The sequence below is a fragment of the Ranitomeya variabilis genome, chromosome 8 (assembly GCF_051348905.1).
Source record: "Ranitomeya variabilis isolate aRanVar5 chromosome 8, aRanVar5.hap1, whole genome shotgun sequence".
Lineage (NCBI taxonomy): Eukaryota > Metazoa > Chordata > Amphibia > Anura > Dendrobatidae > Ranitomeya > Ranitomeya variabilis.
In genome coordinates this window covers 19,928,248-19,949,266 of record NC_135239.1, presented here as the reverse complement: position 1 = coordinate 19,949,266, position 21,019 = coordinate 19,928,248, and the positions used below count along the sequence as shown (strand labels likewise).

Here is a 21,019-nt window from a genome sequence, read left to right as displayed (position 1 = left end):
AGGCTGGACAACCCCTTTAAGGATTTAACTGCAAGGGATTTCATGATGCAATTGGTTGATTTCTTACATTTTCTTGTCCTCCCCTTTTTATTGTTACAATCCTGTCAGTTCCCTCCGCTCTCGCCTGTCGTTAGCCTCTCCTCTCCACCAGACTGCCGTATTTCAGCAGAATTGCAGAGTTTGCATCTTATTTTCATTTAATTCCAAGTTTCTTTGTTTAATAATGTCATGGAAAAATAATGAATCCTACAGTAAAACAGCCCCAAAATGTAACCGTCAAAGCGTTATTGATTTTATATATGTATCATGATTCAACAGAGGGGAAAACTGACAGAAAACGGGAGGTGATTTATAGCAGCAGTTGTGGAATTATCGTTGGACTAAAACTATGTTTAAAAATATTCAGTGTTCTTATGAAAATTGAACTTATTTATTTATTTATTTATTTTTATTATTTTGCTATGTTTTATAATATATATGAACATGAGATTCATGTTTCCTACACCGAGGCTGCGATACTGCAGTTGCGCATGTTTTATTCTGAAACGATATCATGCAGCATTTCAGAGGAAACATAATTGGAAAAGCCGGTCATGGACTATGTGACTCATATGACTAATGCAAGGCAGGTCCTATCAGCTTCTTCTCACCCCGTTCCCCAAGACTAGCAGGAAATTCTCTATACACATGAAGGACTCATTCAGACTTCCGATTTTCTCATCCGAGTGTTATCTGTGGTTTTCGTGAATAGCCCTCGTACCTGGGATCGTCTATAGGGCCATTCACGTGTTAGGTCCACGGTAAATCGAGGTGCCTTGACCAATATTGATCTGAGGGTGAGATCAAAATCGGTAATTCAAGTCAGTGTGTTATGTGAAAAAAAATCGTACTGCACTCAGATGACATCTGATTGCTTTACGATTTTCACAGACTGTCAGAATGGAGAAGGTGGAAACATTTTCTATCTGTATGTACGAGAAAAATACGGAAGGCTCTTGACAAGTCTGATGAGAATAATTGGTCCGTTTCCCAGATTCAGAGCTCGCTCGTGTCCCCCCCCAGAGTCTGAGCTCGCTCGTGTCTCCCCCAGAGTCTGAGCTCGCTCGTGTCCCCTCCCCAGAGTCTGAGCTCGCTCGTGTCCCCTCCCCAGAGTCTGAGCTCGCTCGTGTCCCCTCCCCAGAGTCTGAGCTCGCTCGTGTCCCCTCCCCAGAGTCTGAGCTCGCTCGTGTCCCCTCCCCAGAGTCTGAGCTCGCTCGTGTCCCCTCCCCAGAGTCTGAGCTCGCTCGTGTCCCCTCCCCAGAGTCTGAGCTCGCTCGTGTCCCCTCCCCAGAGTCTGAGCTCGCTCGTGTCCCCTCCCCAGAGTCTGAGCTCGCTCGTGTCCCCTCCCCAGAGTCTGAGCTCGCTCGTGTCCCCTCCCCAGAGTCTGAGCTCGCTCGTAAATGGAAGTAAAACCTGGGTCCTTGTAATATTAAAGGAAATCATCTGATTTCCTAATGACATTTATTTGAGAAAGTTTATATTTTTTCATCTTCGGTCTCTTTTTCTGAAGCTATAGTTTCTCTTTAATAACCATAATTGATGTTTAAAGTTAAGCTATCATGAGAATATGTTGCTTAAATCAAATTCAGGTTTTCGTGTTGCATTATTTTTAATCTTTAGTAAAGGAAACAAAGTTAGTAATCTTGCAATTTTCAGCTCGGCCACTGAGATTTTTTTTTCTTTGTCCTTTCAAGAGATGTTTATAGTGACAGATAACACATATACATATACAGTAGGTAACACAGGATCCAGCATTCACAATAGGTGATGTCACAGCTCACCTCCTCCTCCTGTACTATGACAGAATCCACTATTCACAATAGGTAATGTCACATCTGACCTGACCCTCCTGTACAATGATTTTTGCACACTCTCACTAGATGCTTAAATACAGAAGATGGGGTAAGTAATTTCATTGCTCCTAATGTAAATGTGTTGTTTGTTTAAACAGAATCTAGAGTCTAGAATATAAAAACAAAACAAAACCCATCCAGTGTAGTGTGTAAGTTTCAAGATTTCAAATTTTTACTTCTAACACAGATTGAACAGGAAAGAAAAAAAATAATTAACGCAAAATAATTTAACGCAAAAACCCGATTTAAACAGAAGGTCATTTTCTGATAATGGCTTCCCATTAAAGGGTTAAAATGAATAGCAAAATGATCTACAGTCAGCCCCTAATTTCCTCTTGGTGGTGGTTGCTGGAAACCTGAAAGCTACATTTTAACATTGTTTATATGGAGGATTTGTCTGTTTGATTCAGAAATAAGAAACCCATATGACATATATTAGGTAATTAAATGAGTGCAGAATTTTTTGTACCTCCAAAAATTAAATAAAACTTTTTAAAGTGTATAAATTTACAAAATCAGCAAATGACATTTTGGTTTGTAAATATCTGTCAATATAAAACCTATAAACCTTTACACTCTTCTCCATGGCTGTGTATAACACAGAATGTCCCCCAATGAGCGGCACTTCGTTATTATTCCCTTCTCGGAGCCAGTGATGTCATGCAGGCCAATAGGCGGCCTCGCCCTGAGATTTATTAGTCCCAATTACCATATTTGATAATATTTGAAATGTACAGGGAGCACTTTGCAAGAATTAAACTTTGCAGTAAGCATATGCATTTGCAAAATTGCATATCCCTGTAGGCATATTTCCTCTGTGATTCCAGCACATCACGCTTCCCTATGCAGCAAAAAGCTCCAAAGTGTAAGAAATGCTTTTAACCCCCCCTCCTGTCTATGGATGGATGTACAGACCAGTGAGTGGCTCTGGGGGTTAAGGTTACTGGTTTGAATAGACTTTTCCAATAACTGTTGTATTTGAGCACGAGCTTTACATCTTAAATATTCAGTTATATGCTAATAAGTCAATCCATTTCGAGGAGATTGAAGTTTGAAGTTCTCCAGAAAACACTCATTCATTACTTACTAAATAGCGACCTCTTGTCCTAAATTACTGTCTTCTCCGGGAAAGTGTTGAGATGGAAAATTGCATTTTTTTTTTCTTCCTCCCACCCTTCTTGGCTTTACCTAGAATTTGCATTAAACTTGTATTTAAAGGGAACCTGTCAAGAGCTTTAAGGTCACCGCACTGCAATGTCATTGAACTTTGCCCTTTTCTGCCTTACCAATCTAACAAACTATTCTGTCCGAAAAATGGATATTTCTTCGCTGACAAAATCCGCATTGTATCATTTTTTGTAAATGAGTGTTCCAGTTCTCTCCATTGGCGCCACTTTACCAAATGTTTAGCTCTGCTACTTTATTGCTATTGCCAGTAACATCTTGAGCAGGAGTTCTTGGACCGACACATGCATGGCGTTGTGTGTAAATGAATAGATTATGCATTGCCCATGGCCGGTACATCAGAGATGTCATTGCCCAAAGATGAGACTACTGCTCATGTACTGGATTTTCACTGTGCATGTGCACAATTGCATAATGGAGGCAAGTGGTCCAAGGATGGATCAATTCCCAAAAAGTGCAAAGATGCTTTGCATGATTCATTCCCTAGAGTCAGTCCAATGGGCTTGAATAATGTTTCTTCATCTTCGCTACCTCCATGCTATCTGCAGTGAAATCTCCTGGATGCATCGTGCATGCTCATCACATACACAATACTCTCTTGCTCTGGGTAAAGGCATTACTGATGTACTGTGCAGTAATGCCTTTGCACATGGGATCACGTTGGGCTGAGAATAACGCACAGACTTGATGCACTTGCTATTAGACAAGTGCACCAAGAGTGGACAGATTCCCGGCAACTACGACATTCCTCCATATTACTACCATGTGCTCAATTGACATTTGTTTATCTCTATCTTCAGTGAAATCTCATACATGCACCAAGCATGCTCCGCTCTTACTCAGTACTTTTCTATCTTTGGACAAAGACATTACTAATGCGCTGTGTACTGCACAGAACAGAGAGCACTGGGCATGTACCATGTGTTCCTGGCCTGGCACATGTGCAGTAGCAAGCATCTCCTCTGTGTTCAAAGGCATTGCTGTATAGTGTATCAGTGATGCCAATGCCCAAAGAAAGGAGAGTTCTGTGCATGCGCTGAGTGTGCACGGTGCACGCGCTGAGTGTGCACGGCACATGCTTCATTTTTCGCTGCTGAGCTGAACAGATGTCAATAAAGCACAAAAGTGGAATATCCATTTGCTGCATTTAGGAACATTGGTACTTGTCTATTTCTACATTAACCAACAAAGTAATTAGTTTAGACCCTAAAGCTCCAGACAGATTCCCTTTAACTTTCCCCATCGAGATCCCTAATGTCACTGATGTTTGTTACAGAGATCATCTGGCTATTTAGCCGGGTGCTCCAGATAAAGCTGCAGCTCGAAGGCGGCTTCCCTAGCGAGTAATAGTAGGGATCAGTTGAGGGGTTGCTCTGATGCGGGGAGTCGGTCTTTGAATCATTTGTATTACTTCCATTATGGATGTTTCAACTGGTTTTTATGTCTGTATAATCCCCATAGGCCACAACGGATGTTATCCTTGACCCCCACTAGAAAGCATAGCTATTGGATATTGCCATTAACCTCTACATCTCCTCTAAATATTTTGGGTATTACTGGAAGCTTTCTGTGTATATTACATGGCATACCATCGCTGCATGTATTGTATCGGTGAAGGTGCTTTTAGACATCACCTTTGGGGACACAAACGCTTTTAACCCCCCCTTTAGCAATCCTGTATTTCCCCTATATAAACCCCCACATAATTCCACATCCTTTTAATTTTTCTGTTTCTGACTTGTTCTAAGTTTTTGGATCCTTGTCTTCTTCTCTACCTGACACACATCTGTGTTCATAGATTGGTGACATCATGGTCAAGAACGGCCATGACATCACTCGGTTTAATAATCTTCTAAGCCAGAGAGAAACTCGATATTACTCCAGGTAGATGGTTAATAACGGTCCTGATAGACGGCCGCGCTCTCCCGTGGCTACTTCTGGCCGCTAGCGATGTGCTGCTTTCTGCCAGAGTCTTGTACTAACTACGTCCACCCTGTAAATAATGAATTGCGGCTTTCCGTCTCATTGAAATAAATGGATTTTCTGTTCCAGACCACAAGGAATGTGTCATCTTACTGCTATTATTACTGTGTTTGTATCGGTGTTACCATTTTCCGTTACATATGGCAATAGAGATTTCACCGTCACTCCTCCGCAACCTCGGCTTTTAGAAATATTTTTATAAATATAATTGAGCGATCGTCTTTTTTTTTGTTTGTTTCATCCTCTGCCACTCTCTGCCTCTTCTTGGTGGTGTTCATGTCTCCTCATGGTCTGTTATCTCCATGCAGGTCACATCACTGCATCATATGGCTATGATGCCGGGGTTGTCATAAATTATTGAATCATCACATATCCTGTAGGCAAGTTCCCAGGATCAGGGCTCGGACGTGTCCCAATTTTAAGGAGTAATGTCCATGCATGCAGGCCATCGCTTCATTCATTGTCTATGGGACTAGCACTTGGCAAACTCGGACAATGTACGACATAACTTCATTCAAATTGGGCACTTAGAGCAATAACAATATTCTGTAGATGGATAGAAGATAACTTTCTAGGTTGAGAGAACTTCTTCTTTAATACATCTTTACAGTGAATTTTGGTACACAGCTCCAAACCCCCTGTATATCAAAGTTACATGATGTACCGTAATTCTGAATCGTGAAGCTGCCACTAGAGGGAGCTCATTGCATACTGTTTTATGGACTCTGCAGGAGTTGGACCCCCACTTACGGCTATGGATTTTTACGTTCCGGAAACCCCCTTTACTTGGGGTCCAGTTTTTTCAGGAGCTGAAATGGGCTGGATATAGCACATATAAACAGGTCTTAATTAGTGGCTCCTGTAACTTGGGGCCCAATGGGATGGGAATGCAAATGCGAAATGCTGCCCATAGTTTTCATCTTACCCCGATGTTTTCTGCCCACAGTCTGGGTGGATTGTTTGGATACAGAGCGACCGCGGTGGGGACGTGTGTATTTTGGAGGACGTTCCACGCTCTCCATAGTCTGTGCGTGAGCGAAGATATAATATGATCCCGCTACTCTATAATTCACCCTTGCATTATGGTTTTCATGAATTGCTTTAACCTTAATGTGAACTCAATCTGCTCCGCCAAAAGCGCTTAAGGAGCATTTCCACCCTCAAATATTTATATGGGGGGACAGTAATATTTCATCATGGTTTCTGGTTGGCCATGATTCAACGTGTAAAGATATTAAAGGGTTTGGGAAAACTTTCCTCCATAAACTGCGCCACTCCTGTGCAGAGGCTAGGTCTGGTATTGCAGCTCAACCCTAACTATGGAGCTCAGCAACAGCACAGCAGTACCACTTACAACCTGTGAACAGGGGTGGCGCTGCTTTCGGAAGAAAGTGGGCATGCTTTTCTAATCTCTGAACACCACTTTAATGGGCCCCTATGTAATGGGTTGTATTACTAGAGGTATGGAGTGACCACTAAACTGGACATTCAATCTGGATGGAGGCTATAAATTTACAGGGGTCTCACTGTTAAAAAAATAAATACAATAAAAAAATGTACAAGATCCGGGGCTCGGCTCGCTGCCGATCACATCATCACTTTATAAGATGAGAAATCTACTTGATGACTATTCATGTAGCTGCCAATTTTCACTTTTTTGGGTGGGGGTCATCCAGCTTTCCGGCAGGTCAATCTAGTTGGAGAAAAGTAATTGCTTTCCATTCAGGGGTCTGGGAAGGTTGGGTGGAGTTTTTGTTCTTATTCCCCACCACCACCTGAATGGCCCCTGCACCCCCACATTCCAGGACGGATTATTTTAGCGATGTGTTTATTTGACTTTCGGCGTGTATCCGCCCCGCGTGCCTCGCATTCCATCACCACGCTCTGATTTCAGGATGGGCGCAGGGGGGAACCGACGCTGGACTTTATATCACATTTATTATTTATTGAATATGAGGCATTATTTATTAAACATGACATTGTGAACCCTTATTATACACTGCTAGGGGGCGCCATTCTCCTAAACGTTAGGTGACCTAGACTGTCATGACTATAGCATCAGGGGTGCAGGAGATCCCCAGTGTTCCTCATTCATGGACTCACTTTTGGTTTTTATAATAATTGTTTTAATATTTTGAGTTTCTTTCCTTTTTATAAATCCCAGAGACCCAAAATAAGGAGCAGGGCCTCCAGCAGCACAGAGTGTTTTTAGGAGTATGCTGATCCTGTATGCTCATCCCGTGACGATAGTGAAGGCATAGGAATGGGGACAAGCAGGAGGTAACAGACTGCTGCAAGATGTCTGAGCAGTGCAGAGTATTTCAGGAGCTGGACAAGGATCTTTGTGGCACTAACAGGATCATTATGGGAAAAGTTACATATTGGGAGGGTCCACAGCAGCACAGAGTATATCAGGAGGGGAGTGCGCTGAACTTGGAGGAGACCTTGACTTGGAAAGTCTGCACTTGACAAAGGCAGTGTCATGATGTGAGGAGGGGAATGGAGTCAAATGGAAGGAGCAAGGTTTACCAGCAGCACAGAGTATTTCAGCAGAGAGAAGTGTTGACTTGTCATTGTGTCAAAAAAGGCAGTAGAAAAAAAAAAAGTCAGCAGTTTGACAAGAAGGCTCATGTAGGGAAAGGTGCAAGGTTCCCAGCAGCACAGAGCGTTTCAGCAGATCAGTGTTATGATGGTAGGGTCAGAGCTTATTGTGGTAGGGGTCGTGTAGCTTCCTGATGTTGAGTGGGTTTTATTGACAACTTGGCAAGGTGACGAGAAGACCTATACCCACTGCAGCACAGAGCGTTTCAGTAGAGGAGGCTCTGGCCACTGCCCATGTGATGTTCTTATTGCCCCAACATACAGCACCTATATAATAACTGCCAACCCATGATATCATTATCTTATCCAAGGAGAATCCTCGATACAGAAATGTATCTATGGCTGAGATTACTGTAATGCTGCTGACTTTTTTTTTTGGGGGGGGGGTGTCTCCCTCTTACTTTGGGGACGTCTTGCACCCACGGCCTCGTCTCTTTGGAGGTGGCTTTGTTACCCAGCTGCAGTGTGTTCTTTATAAGAAAAGTGTGTCCTTCAGCAGTTTATGCTGCGCGCATCACAAAAGTGACGACTGCTGTAACTGCATTTGTGGGGAATTATTGATCGTTACTGCCCTCTCTTGGCCAATACACATATATCTTCGCTGGGAGAATATTCTGAAGTTCTCCTGAGTCAGCATATGTGCTTAAGTTTTCCATCAACCTAATGGATCAATTCAGTCTACTCCAAGGAACGTCTGTTTAAGCTGCAAAATAGGCGCAGCAGCACATTTTCAGGGTTATAGCTTCCATACCCCCCTTGCTTTGATGATCATTGAGTAGTGGAGGGGGGGGGCTGTGTGTCGGATAAAGTACTGCAGTCTCTTATCATGGGGAGTTATCACTAACTGGAAAAAAAAGTGTTTGTTTTTTTTTTATCTCCTCTCAATGAATGCTAATTTTCATTGACTGATGTGCAGTTGGAGTTTTGCAAAGTTCTGCCCTCCGGGAAGCGCTGCACTGGTGCCGATTCTTCCAGACGCCCTTGACATGGATGGAGGCACAGGTGTAAATTCACTTGTCTCCAATAAAAAGCCGTTTTCAAAGACTTTGCTTCTGAAGAGTAAGCAAGGAAAATTAACAAGGGGAATCTCATTTGTAAAATGAAAAGGCGATGGAAGTCGATTCTGGTGTTGAAATAATGGGGGTGTCTGCTTTTGGGTGCCTTGATTTTTTAAGATTATTGGGTGTTCTTCTCCTAGGACCCCCAGAGATCAGCAGTGAGAAAACGTTGATTTCCTTGCAACGCCACCACAAGAAAAAAATTACACTACACATGTGCTTGCAGGGTCTGCCAGAGTGGGATGCGCTCCTGGACACCATTCCACTCTGGGTAAATGATAAAGATCCAAAATGCCCCACCTGCACCTGCCTTTATAATGCTCAGAGTTCCCTAATAGGATGTTTGGAAATGCTTCCTCGGTCCTTATACAATCATGTACATCGCACACGTGCTATTGATAGATTCTAGGAGTGAGGGTTAGGTCCTGTTTACACGTGCAGACTGGCAGCACTAATCCACCGTCGATCACCTATGTGTGTGATGATCGAAAGTCACTTTATAGGCTGTTTACACAAGCAGAAATCGCTTCAGGCCTCGCTGACTGATCTGTAATGGATCTGCTGCCATTGTTCTCTACATCCCAAGTCCTGTTTACACAGAACGATGCGCTGCCGAGAACGATGATGATCTGAGCAAAAGAAGGTCCTAGGAACGCTCCTTCCGCGATAATTTTGCAGTGTAAATAGGCAGTGGATCCCCCCGACTATTTAACAGAATTGTTGTTCTTTGGGTGAAATGGTAGTTTGTGCTTCACATTAGGTGTAAACGCACCTTTTAAAAAAGCATTTCAATTTACAAAGAAGCGTTTTACTCATTTGTCTGGCGATGGGCAGCCTATTTACACTGCATCACCTTGAGACAAGCTTTCCTAGGAAAACTAATACTTGTAAGGGTATGTGTCCACGTTCAGGATTTGGTCAGGATTTTATGCAGGTAAAATCCTGACCAAATCTGCACCTGAGGTCACTGGGAGGTCACCTGCGTTGTCCTTGAGACGCGCCGCATGTGAGTTTTCTCGGGTGTGCCGCATGCGTCTTTTACTGCATAGTAGAGACAGGATTTCATGAAATCCCCTCCACTATGCTGTAACATCTGGACGCTGCGTTTTTTATGCATGCTGCTCAACGCTGCGTCAAAAACTCAGCGTTTCCTGAACGTGGACACATACCCTAAGTCTTGCCTGTCGCTTTCTTTCCCATCTGAACAGGTCATTCTTAAAGCAAATGTGTCTTCATTTATCGTTTTTATTTTTAAATATTTTTATTATTTACAACAGGTGATATCACAGCTCACCTCCTCCTGTACAATGAATGACTGATACCACCTCTATATACAGTAGATAACACATCATCCACCATTCACAATAGGTGATGTCACAGCTCACCTCCTCCTCCAGTACAATGACTGGTAACACCTCTATATACAGTAGATAACACCTCTATATACAGTAGAAAACACAGGATCCACCATTCTCAATAGATGATATTACAGCTCACCTCCTCCTCCTGTACAATGACTGTTAATACCTCTATATACAGTAGATAACACAGGATCCACCATTCACAATAGGTGATGTCACAGCTCACCTCCTCCTCCTGTACAATGACTGGTAACACCTCTATATACAGTAGATAACACAGGATCCACCATTCACAATAGGTGATGTCACAGCTCACCTCCTCCTCCTGTACAATGACTGGTAACACCTCTATATACAGTAGATAACACAGGATCCACCATTCACAATAGGTGATATCACAGCTCACCTCCTCCTCCTGTGCAATGACTGGTAACACCTCTATATACAGTAGATAACACAGGATCCACCATTCACAATAGGTGATGTCACAGCTCACCTCCTCCTCCTGTGCAATGACTGGTAACACCTCTATATACAGTAGAAAACGCAGGATCCACCATTCTCAATAGATAATATTACAGCTCACCTCCTCCTACTGTACAATGACTGATAACACCCCTATATACACTAGATAACACAGCATCCGTCATATACAATAGGTAATGTTTGTCTATATTTGCCCCATACTTCACATGTAAAGCGCCATGGAATAAATGGCGCTATAAAAATGAATAATAATAATATACAATAGGTGATATCACAGCTCACCTCCTACTCCCTTTAGTAGCTAGCACATACAAAAAGCAGTATATCAGTGTCATTGACCATTTGTTTCCACAGAATATAAGTGTATGACAATTTACTGTCAACAATTAGAATAACATGCCTTTTTTCCTCCGGGATCAGTGCCACACCTATCCATCGGGTTGGTTCTGATATTGCAGCACAGCTCTACTTAAGAGAATAGCTACAATTCTGCATGTGGACAGGTGTGGCGCTATTTTGGGAGGAATAACCCCATGTTTTTTTGTTTCTAATACTGGACAATTTCTCTGACGAGCAGAAATGTTGCTTTGCATTTACCCTGTAAAGTCTGGGGCTGATCCATATAAAGACATGATCAGTCATAAAATGTAAAGAAAAAAATAAACTGGGTGAAGAAATGGAGCTGCTGCTGCTATATTAACTGTGTTTAGGTTGTCCAAAGGAAAGCAAAAAGTGAGAAGTTATCCAAGATTAGGCTATGTTCACACGTTGCATTTTTTGATGCAATTATTTTTATGTAAATTTTAAGCTGCATTTTACAGGACCAGCAAAGTCTGAGATTTCAGAAATCTCATGCACATACATTTGTTTTTTTTTAAATTGCAGCATGTCACTTTTCAATGTTTTTGCAGCATTTTTTCACCCACAGAAAGCAATGGCTATAAGGGCAAAAATGCAGGTATCAGGTTTTGCTGTGCTTTTGATGCAAAAACCTCAGGAAGTTCCATCATGTGTTTTTTTTTTTTTTTTTTTTTTTTGAGGCTCTTAACTTTATCATCATGTTCAAGAGACAATATAAACGCAGCAAAAACTCAGCAAAGCCTGCTTTTGGTAAGCAGATTCTTTACTGTCAAGAGAGCAGGTTTTGCCTGCTGAAAAAAAAAAAATGCAGCAAAAATGCATTGTGTGAATATAGCCTTAGAGTAACATGGCTGCATTCTTCCCCCCCCAAAAAAAAAACAAAAAACAAGCATCACACATGTCTACAGATTTATATAATTATGCAGACAGCATGTAATAATATTATTTTGCACCGTATAATGAATCTAGTAGTTCAGAACATCTGATAATCCGGTAGTCATTTACAGCTCAGCAGATTGTGACATTGCAGCTTTTATTAGGGGCTGCCTGCCATTTATTAATTCAGACCTGTAATGCTTTATTAAATGCATTTTACAGTATTTTATTTATAAACACCTCTTTTATGCCTCGTTCTGTATAGAGCTTGTTACTTGTCTTCCTCTTTTGTTTTTGCATTTTGCTTTACTTTCCGCTTCAGCTTTGCAGTTCACCTATGGTGATGCCAGTGACCATTATTAAAGGGGTATTTCCAACATTTAAAGTTTATCATTTATCCACAGGAGAGATGAGAACTTTCTGATCTAGGGTATAGAAGGGTGGGATATCTGACATCTGGGACCTGAGACCATGGCTCTTTAATTGCCCGACTGATTTGAGCAAAGGCCACACATGCGCACCTCCGCTTTATGCTCCATTCTTTCTATATTGGAAAGGTGGAGAGAGACAAATGCTACATTCAGTTATCTCCCGCGGTCTGAATGAATGGAGCCCTGGTGCGTATATGCGGCCTCAGCGCTGCTCTGACGGAGCATTCAGAGCCCCATTCTCTGGATCTGTGGGGGTCCAACTGCTGGGACCATCACTTACCCTGAGAACAGGGCTCTAAAAGGCTCCATTGGAATGGCGCTGTCGCCACATGTGCACTTCTCCGCTCTATTCATTCTCTATGCTATAGTGGAGTACAGCATTGTACTCTATGGGACTCGATAGAGAATGAGTGCGTAGTGCTGATAGCTGTCTTCTTTGGCAGGGCATTTCAGAGCCCCGTTCTTGGGATTTGTGGAGGTCCAACCACTGAGACTCTGAGAACGGGGGTCTGAAATGTTCCATCAGAATGGAGCAGTGGTCACGCATGTGCTCCTTTTTATATGATTAGGTCTGCCAGAGATAGAAAAAGGTACAGTATTGAGCGATCTATGGCAGCCCCAGTTAGGATGACTAGAGTGGAAGTGCGCATGCGAAGCCACTAGTGATGAGCTAAAGTGCTTGGATAAGGTGTTATCTGAGCATGCTCTGGTGCTAATTGAATGTTTTTGGCGTGCTGTTCAACAGCCGCAACACATGCCTAACAAACACACAATCCCTGCATGTGTTGCAGCTATCTAACAGCTGCGGACTCGAACATATTATTTGCGCATGCTAAAGAACCTCCGTTAGCACCCGAGCATGCGCGGACAACACCTCATTACTAGTTACCACTACTTGGTCCTGACGGGACATTTCAGAAACCCGTTATTAGTGCTATGGAGGTTCAACCACTTGGACCATCACTAATCCCGAGAATGGGACTGAGAAATGCTCCAGCAGTGGCCGCGCATGCGCACGCCTTCCCCATTGATTGTATATGGGACTGCCGGAGATGGATAAATGATGAGTTTAAATATTGGGAATAACCCTTTAATGGAAATGCTCAGTGTGTAAGAGCAGTAAACACTCTTCGGTGTTTCTCACTATTTTGGCTTTTGGCTCCATCTTCAGGATCCCTTAGATCCAGCAAGGACGGTGATTGTGGTTCAGTCTCTGCTGGCAGGTGGTGTAGCGGAGGAAAGCGGACAGATTCTGCCTGGTGACCGCTTGATCTTTGTAAATGACAGTTTTATGGACAATGCTTCGCTGGAAGAGGCTGTGCAAATATTAACATCTGCGCCACCGGGAAGAGTCCGCATTGGCATTTGCAAACCATTGGTGGTAAGAACTGATCCCCCCCGGCCCTGTGCACTGAATTGTGACCATAGAATCCCTGCCTAATCTGTCACTTCTACCCAAAATCAACATAATTATCATTTTGCCTTCCTGATAATCTGGACATTGCATGATTATTCCCTCCTAACCCCAAATATAACAGATGAGGTGATTCATGGGAGAGAGGCCAAATCCAACCAGATGCTGCAATCCCCAGAATTTACTGCAGCTTTGTATTATTCTCGCTCCTTCTAAATCCGTTTTCTACATTTAAAGGGGAAATTTATAATTTCAGCAAATAATTTAATATTATTTGAAAGATGAAAAGTTTTACCACGTTCCAATATACTTTCTGTATCCATTCTTCATGGTTTTCAAAAGCTCTGCTTGCCGGAATGCAAAAGGAATCTTCATTAGAATTAGTGAATAAAAAAAAAATACCTGTCTGGGTCATGTGAAGATGTGCAGGTTCACACTTCTTTTACACTGCAATTATCAGAGTTGTCTTATGATCAAGACAAGATTTAATCCACTGGAACTAACTGAGATGGTTCCCATTGAATGACAGCAAGTAGAGATATAGAAAAAAAACATTATTAGCCGGTATAGAAACTATACAATCATACAACTTTTCATTACGCCGAAAATGATCCTTTATTTGCTGAAATCAAAATATCTTTTAACTTAGTTATTGGATGTAGTATGAAAATCTCAAAAAAAAAAAGTTAAAGTCAAAATCTTTAGTTTTGATCCCAGCTAAAGACTCCGATCTGGTTATTAATTATATATATATATATATATATATATATAATATATATATGTGTGTGTGTATATATATATATATATATATATATATATATATATATATATATATATATATATATATATATATATATATATATATATATATACAGTGGAGCAAAAAAGTATTTAGTCAGTCAGCAATAGTGCAAGTTCCACCACTTAAAAAGATGAGAGGCGTCTGTAATTTACATCATAGGTAGACCTCAACTATGGGAGACAAACTGAGAAAAAAAAATCCAGAAAATCAGATTGTCTGTTTTTTTATCATTTTATTTGCATATTATGGTGGCAAATAAGTATTTGGTCAGAAACAAACAATCAAGATTTCTGGCTCTCACAGACCTGTAACTTCTTCTTTAAGAGTCTCCTCTTTCCTCCACTCATTACCTGTAGTAATGGCACCTGTTTAAACTTGTTATCAGTATAAAGACACCTGTGCACACCCTCAAACAGTCTGACTCCAAACTCCACTATGGTGAAGACCAAAGAGCTGTCAAAGGACACCAGAAACAACATTGTAGCCCTGCACCAGGCTGGGAAGACTGAATCTGCAATAGCCAACCAGCTTGGAGTGAAGAAATCAACAGTGGGAGCAATAATTAGAAAATGGAAGACATACAAGACCACTGATAATCTCCCTCGATCTGGCGCTCCACGCAAAATCCCACCCCGTGGGGTCAGAATGATCACAAGAACTGTGAGCAAAAATCCCAGAACCACGCGGGGGGACCTAGTGAATGAACTGCAGAGAGCTGGGACCAATGTAACAAGGCCTACCATAAGTAACACACTACGCCACCATGGACTCAGATCCTGCAGTGCCAGACGTGTCCCACTGCTTAAGCCAGTACATGTCTGGGCCCGTCTGAAGTTTGCTAGAGAGCATTTGGATGATCCAGAGGAGTTCTGGGAGAATGTCCTATGGTCTGATGAAACCAAACTGGAACTGTTTGGTAGAAACACAACTTGTCGTGTTTGGAGGAAAAAGAATACTGAGTTGCATCCATCCAACACCATACCTACTGTAAAGCATGGTGGAGGAAACATCATGCTTTGGGGCTGTTTCCCTGCAAAGGGGCCAGGACGACTGATCCGGGTACATGAAAGAATGAATGGGGCCATGTATCGTGAGATTTTGAGTGCAAACCTCCTTCCATCAGCAAGGGCATTGAAGATGAAACGTGGCTGGGTCTTTCAACATGACAATGATCCAAAGCACACCGCCAGGGCAACGAAGGAGTGGCTTCGTAAGAAGCATTTCAAGGTCCTGGAGTGGCCTAGCCAGTCTCCAGATCTCAACCCTATAGAAAACCTTTGGAGGGAGTTGAAAGTCCGTGTTGCCAAGCGAAAAGCCAAAAACATCACTGCTCTAGAGGAGATCTGCATGGAGGAATGGGCCAACATACCAACAACAGTGTGTGGCAACCTTGTGAAGACTTACAGAAAACGTTTGACCTCTGTCATTGCCAACAAAGGATATATTACAAAGTATTGAGATGAAATTTTGTTTCTGACCAAATACTTATTTGCCACCATAATATGCAAATAAAATGATAAAAAAACAGACAATGTGATTTTCTGGATTTTTTTTTTTCTCGGTTTGTCTCCCATAGTTGAGGTCTACCTATGATGTAAATTACAGACGCCTCTCATCTTTTTAAGTGGTGGAACTTGCACTATTGCTGACTGACTAAATACTTTTTTGCCCCACTGTGTATGTGTATATATATATATATATATATATATATATATATATATATATATATATATATATATATATATCCATACAGCTCTGGCAAAAATTGAGAGACCATCACATCGAAACCCTGTCATGGCCAGCCCAATCTCCAGACCTTAAACCCATTGAAAACCTCTGGAATGTAATCAGGAGGATGATTGATAGTCACAAGCCATCAAGCAAAGAATAACTGCTTACATTTTTGTACCAGGAGTGGCATAAGGTCACCCAAAGTCAGTGTGAAAGACTGGTGGAAAGCATGCCAAGACGCATGAAAGCTGTGACTAAAAATCATGGTTATTCCACAAAATATTGATTTCTGAACTCTTCCTGAGTTAAAACTTTAGTATTGTTGTTTCTAAATGATTATGAACTTGTTTTCTTTGCATTATTTGAGGTCTGAAAGCGCTGGGATTTTTTTTAAAAATTTTGACCATTTCTCCTTTAAAAAAAAAAAATGCAAAATTTATTGCTTGGAACTTCGGAGACACGTTGTCAAAAGTTTATAGAATAAATGAACAATTTACATTTTACTCAAAAATATACCTCTAAAGAGAAAAATCGGACAAACTGAACATTTTGTAGTGGTCTCTTAAATTTTGCCAGAGCTGTGTATATAATCCATATACCCAACACCTGCACAGATCTCATACAACTCACAGATTGAGGGTTTACTATGATCCTGTCTAGCCTAGAATCTCCTCTGCGAGCTAAACAACCAGGGATCCAGACTTATTATCAGGAAATCGGAGAACTTTCTGCTGCTGGTGCATTGAGCTCAGAGAGGATTTACTAGTCTGCTTACAATTGTAGCAAACACTCAGCTGTGAGAAGTATTAGCTCTGCACTGGCTTTTAGCTTCTGGATGCAGTCGCTATTCACGAACTGTAAGCAGAGCTCTTGAAAATAGTGAAGAATAAAAATAAAGTCTATTTGATGATTTATTAGTGTGGCCAATCCCATTGCCACTCACAAAGCAATGACAATATTGGGTTTTATGGCCGGAGGGGCTATTAAAATGGGTTTTCCACTGTCCTCCAAGATTAGAGAATTTTTATCGCACCCTCCTGCAACTTTTACTGCATGCACTTCATTTATTTAAAAAGAAACTGGTATCACACTTTTATATAGGGAGATAGAGCAGTGGCTGTGTAAGCGTGTGTTCCCCATTAAAAAAAGATAACATTTTTGTACAGAACCAGTGTGGCAGTCACGAGAAATGTAGAGTAGAATATGTATGCATATCATAATGGAAGTGCATTAGGGGCGTGCTGGTGCACTTAATAGAAGCCATCCATGGGCCTCGATGGGGTCTGCTAGGCTTAGTGCGGGGAATACCACAGTGGAAGACCCCTTTAACAACCCCTTTAAGTACTGATTTGCAGGGTGGTGAAGGGTTTCTGTGCTTGTCTTACTTCGACCAGTGTCTGACCTTGGAGAACTAACTACTAACCGTAGACTTGTGGGGAGCAAACACCAAAACCTTTTCTATCTTGACTGTTATTTTTTCCTATTCGGTACACAACTATTAAATTTGCCATTCTGTGGGAGCAGGAATATTGGTAATATTGGTTGTCAGCCAGCTTTCTATGCACATAATCATGAAGTTTGTGATGGGAGGGGGGGGGGATGTAAATGACTGCCTCTGGCTCCGTTACCCTAAAAGGTGAGTGAGGCGCTTCCTCTTGGATGTTGTGTGAGTATTAATTTAGACTTTTCATGGTCCATAATTAAGGGTCTTTTCAAGGGTTGTCCAGCTCCAATGCTGAATCTGCTTTAGTTTGTCAATTGAATAATACAATTCACATCTAAAATGTGTCCCGATCTTCAGCTCCAAGCTCCTGTTCAGACAAGTCATCTTTCAAGGTGTCCGTAACGGGAAAACGTTTTCTGTGGTTACTCATGGCCAGAGCTCTGTATAAAGGGGACTTGCAGCCTGCTCATTTCAGTATCTAAGCCAGTCCCCTTCAATGCCATTTCCAGTGTATTGACAGAGAAGGGGATGGCTTTGCTATTAAAATGAGTAGCCAGCCCCTTTTACTTTCTGCTCCGGAAAAAGGAAACACTGGTGTCCAATAATAAATCGGAAGAGGATTTTCTGAGATTGGAGGCTGCATCTGGAGATTGAATTTATTAGTAAATTGCTTAATTTAATCAAGGTTATTCCAAGTTCTGCCTTTCATGGGCCAACATAGGAATAACGGCATCTTGTTCCTGGCTGCCAGAGGCGAAGGTTACAACAACGGCCCAGTGCAGTTGTGCAATGCTGTTTGGATAACTCCCATAAAACTGAATGGCAGCTCTGGAAATGGTGTAGCACAAAAGTGCGCTGTTCATTTCCACATCTCTAATTTACACGATGTACCTCACTATGCTACGTTGTTTCGGGAGCCATCATCCATTTCTATGGGAGTTACTCAAACAGAATAGACACTAATTGTAACTTGAACCTGTTTTTTTTTTTTTTTCTTTTAATAAAGTAGTGGCTAGCCCTTACAGCAATTCTGGAAACCCCCTTTAATTTTGGATAATATAATGCTTATATATCAAGTGCGATGATCCCCCTTGAATCACATTGAGGAATAACCGGCTGATGAGGGTTATGTCATCCCTTTTATTTTTGAGCTGAACGTTATTTGTTATTTTTCTCTTTTATCACTAGAGTGATATGAAAGGAGGACACGTGTATATCCCACTGGTCGGGGAATCGGAGGATAATGTGGAAGTGCCAGTGGATGACCCATCGCCAACAGTACAATTCTACCATGTAATGACCTATGAACTTCCAATAATCCAGAAGTTCCCATAAGCCGGCACTTGTTTCTAGCAGAGAACATCGTTCATTCTTCTAGTTCCGGAGAATACAGCGATAGAATTCATATGTCCAATATTGCAGAATATTTGATATCCGGTCCTATTAATGCCTGAGTAAAACAAATGTTATTGTACAGTCTGATATCATTCTGCTCTGTGGAGACAAAGTGTCAGTATTGACTGTTGTAGCCAATTGTTTGGGCAGAACTGATACAATGTGTCATGTCTGGTGCATGAGGGTGCGGAGCATGACACAAGCATATCAGGAACGGAGTCCATTTGTCATACAGTCTTTAGCCTTTTCTGATCCACTGCATAGAAATAGTTAAAAAAAATCAAAATAAGATTATAAGAAATGTTCATCCTATTGATGATCCTTCACCGCTTCTATCTGACGCGTTTCAGGTTCCTTGCTGGGCCGTAATTTCTGGTCCCTCCTGGTGCATGGGAAATGCCGGTGACATAACCTGGAGTCGGGATGTCATTGTTACTGCACAAAGTAGTGTGGAGGATTTGGGATAATGGCAGGGATTTTAGCCATTAATCTTACACCCCAAAGGGAAACATTGAGGCAGGAAACAAGTTTCAAAAATGTATCAAATTTGGCTGAGCTGCAATATCGGACATTACCACCAGGGTGGCGCTGTTTCTACCGTAACATTCGGATCTATTAGGCTGTGTGCACACGATGCAAAATGACTGTGGATCCGCAGCTGATTTTTCTGCGCAGAAATGCTGCAGTTTCGCTCAGTGACAGTGATTTACAGTACAATGTAAATCAATAGAAAAAAAAAAAGCTGTGCTAATGGTGCGCTGGTCCGCTGCGGAACAAAAGAAGTAGCATGCTACTTCTTTTGTGCGGAACTGCAGCGTTTCTGACCCCTTCCATAATAGAAATCCGCAGGGGTAAAAAACACACAAAATCAGCATCAATTCCGCATAAAAAAAAGCACAAAATCCGCGGTAAATCCGCACCTGCGTTTTCTGCCAGGAGATGCTGATTTTGTGCGGAAAATTCTGCACCCCAATCCGCAACGTGTGCACATAGCCTTATGCTGTTTTATAACCGCCCCTTTAATGCGACATTGCAGGAATAGGAGGCAAATTCTATACTGAGAGACTGATTCATTATTGCATTTATGCCCTTTTTTTCCTTTTTTTTTTTTTTTTTTTTTTCGCTTGTTTTTCATTGGCGCCTTTATTCTTCTTTAATATTGTACCTTTTTAATGTCTATTTTACGTGCATTTTCCTGGATTATTTTTTTAATTATTGTATTTTTTACTTCTTTTTTTGTGTGTTTGCCATTGTGAGCAAGAAATGAGATTTTCAGATTTATCATTTTCAACTTATTAAAAAGTCGTAATTTTTCACAGATGCATTTTAGTCCCCGGTTGCCTCCTTCTCTCCCACCGGTACTGATTTGATAAATGTCAGGAATTTTTACCCTGATTTCGAGATATTATAATGTAACATTATAAAAAAATAAATAGAAAAGGCACTCCAAAAAGTAAAAAACAAAAATGAAGAGCATTTTCAATTTTGCACAAAATTCATGAACCGCAAGTGTCTACATTGTATTTGATGTTGTGCCATTATTATTATTATTATTATTATATATTTTTTTTTTTTTTAGGAGAAATATCAAGTGGAACCATTCATAGATGACGGCAGAGAGGAGCTTGTAGACGAGCCATCTCTGACTCTGGGCCCAGCCTTTAATATCCAGCACAGTAATGCAGAGCCTTTACAAGAATCGTGGGAAATGCACAACATGGGGGGATTTATGGAAGAAATAGAGATGCTGGTGGATGATGAGGACCCCCAACAAGCTTCCCATGCTGACAATGATGAGCATAGTCTGCAATCTAATGGGATTCCACCTCCCTCCGTCCAGAACACGTCCTCCACCCCAGCATGGCTAGATGCTGCCACCGTACGTATTCACAGGCAATGTGTGACATGGGCAATGAGGGAACATGGAGTCGCTCTGATCATGAGATCGTCTGGCCTAGATAATGTTCTTCTTCTCTCCCTGATTTATCACTCTGGAGCCA

The 21,019-nt window shown here is 41.6% G+C and overlaps 1 protein-coding gene across 2 annotated transcripts in view; it reads left to right on the top strand.

Moving 5' to 3' along the window:
• PATJ (PATJ crumbs cell polarity complex component) overlaps window positions 1-21,019 on the top strand; it is a 208,714-nt gene that overhangs the window by 73,633 nt on the left and 114,062 nt on the right. For both annotated transcript variants that reach the window (XM_077277129.1, XM_077277128.1), the window contains 3 exons: window positions 13,405-13,614; window positions 18,813-18,917; window positions 20,599-20,898. In XM_077277129.1, coding sequence (XP_077133244.1) covers window positions 13,405-13,614; window positions 18,813-18,917; window positions 20,599-20,898 — 615 coding nt within the window. The remainder of the gene's footprint in view (window positions 1-13,404; window positions 13,615-18,812; window positions 18,918-20,598; window positions 20,899-21,019) is intronic.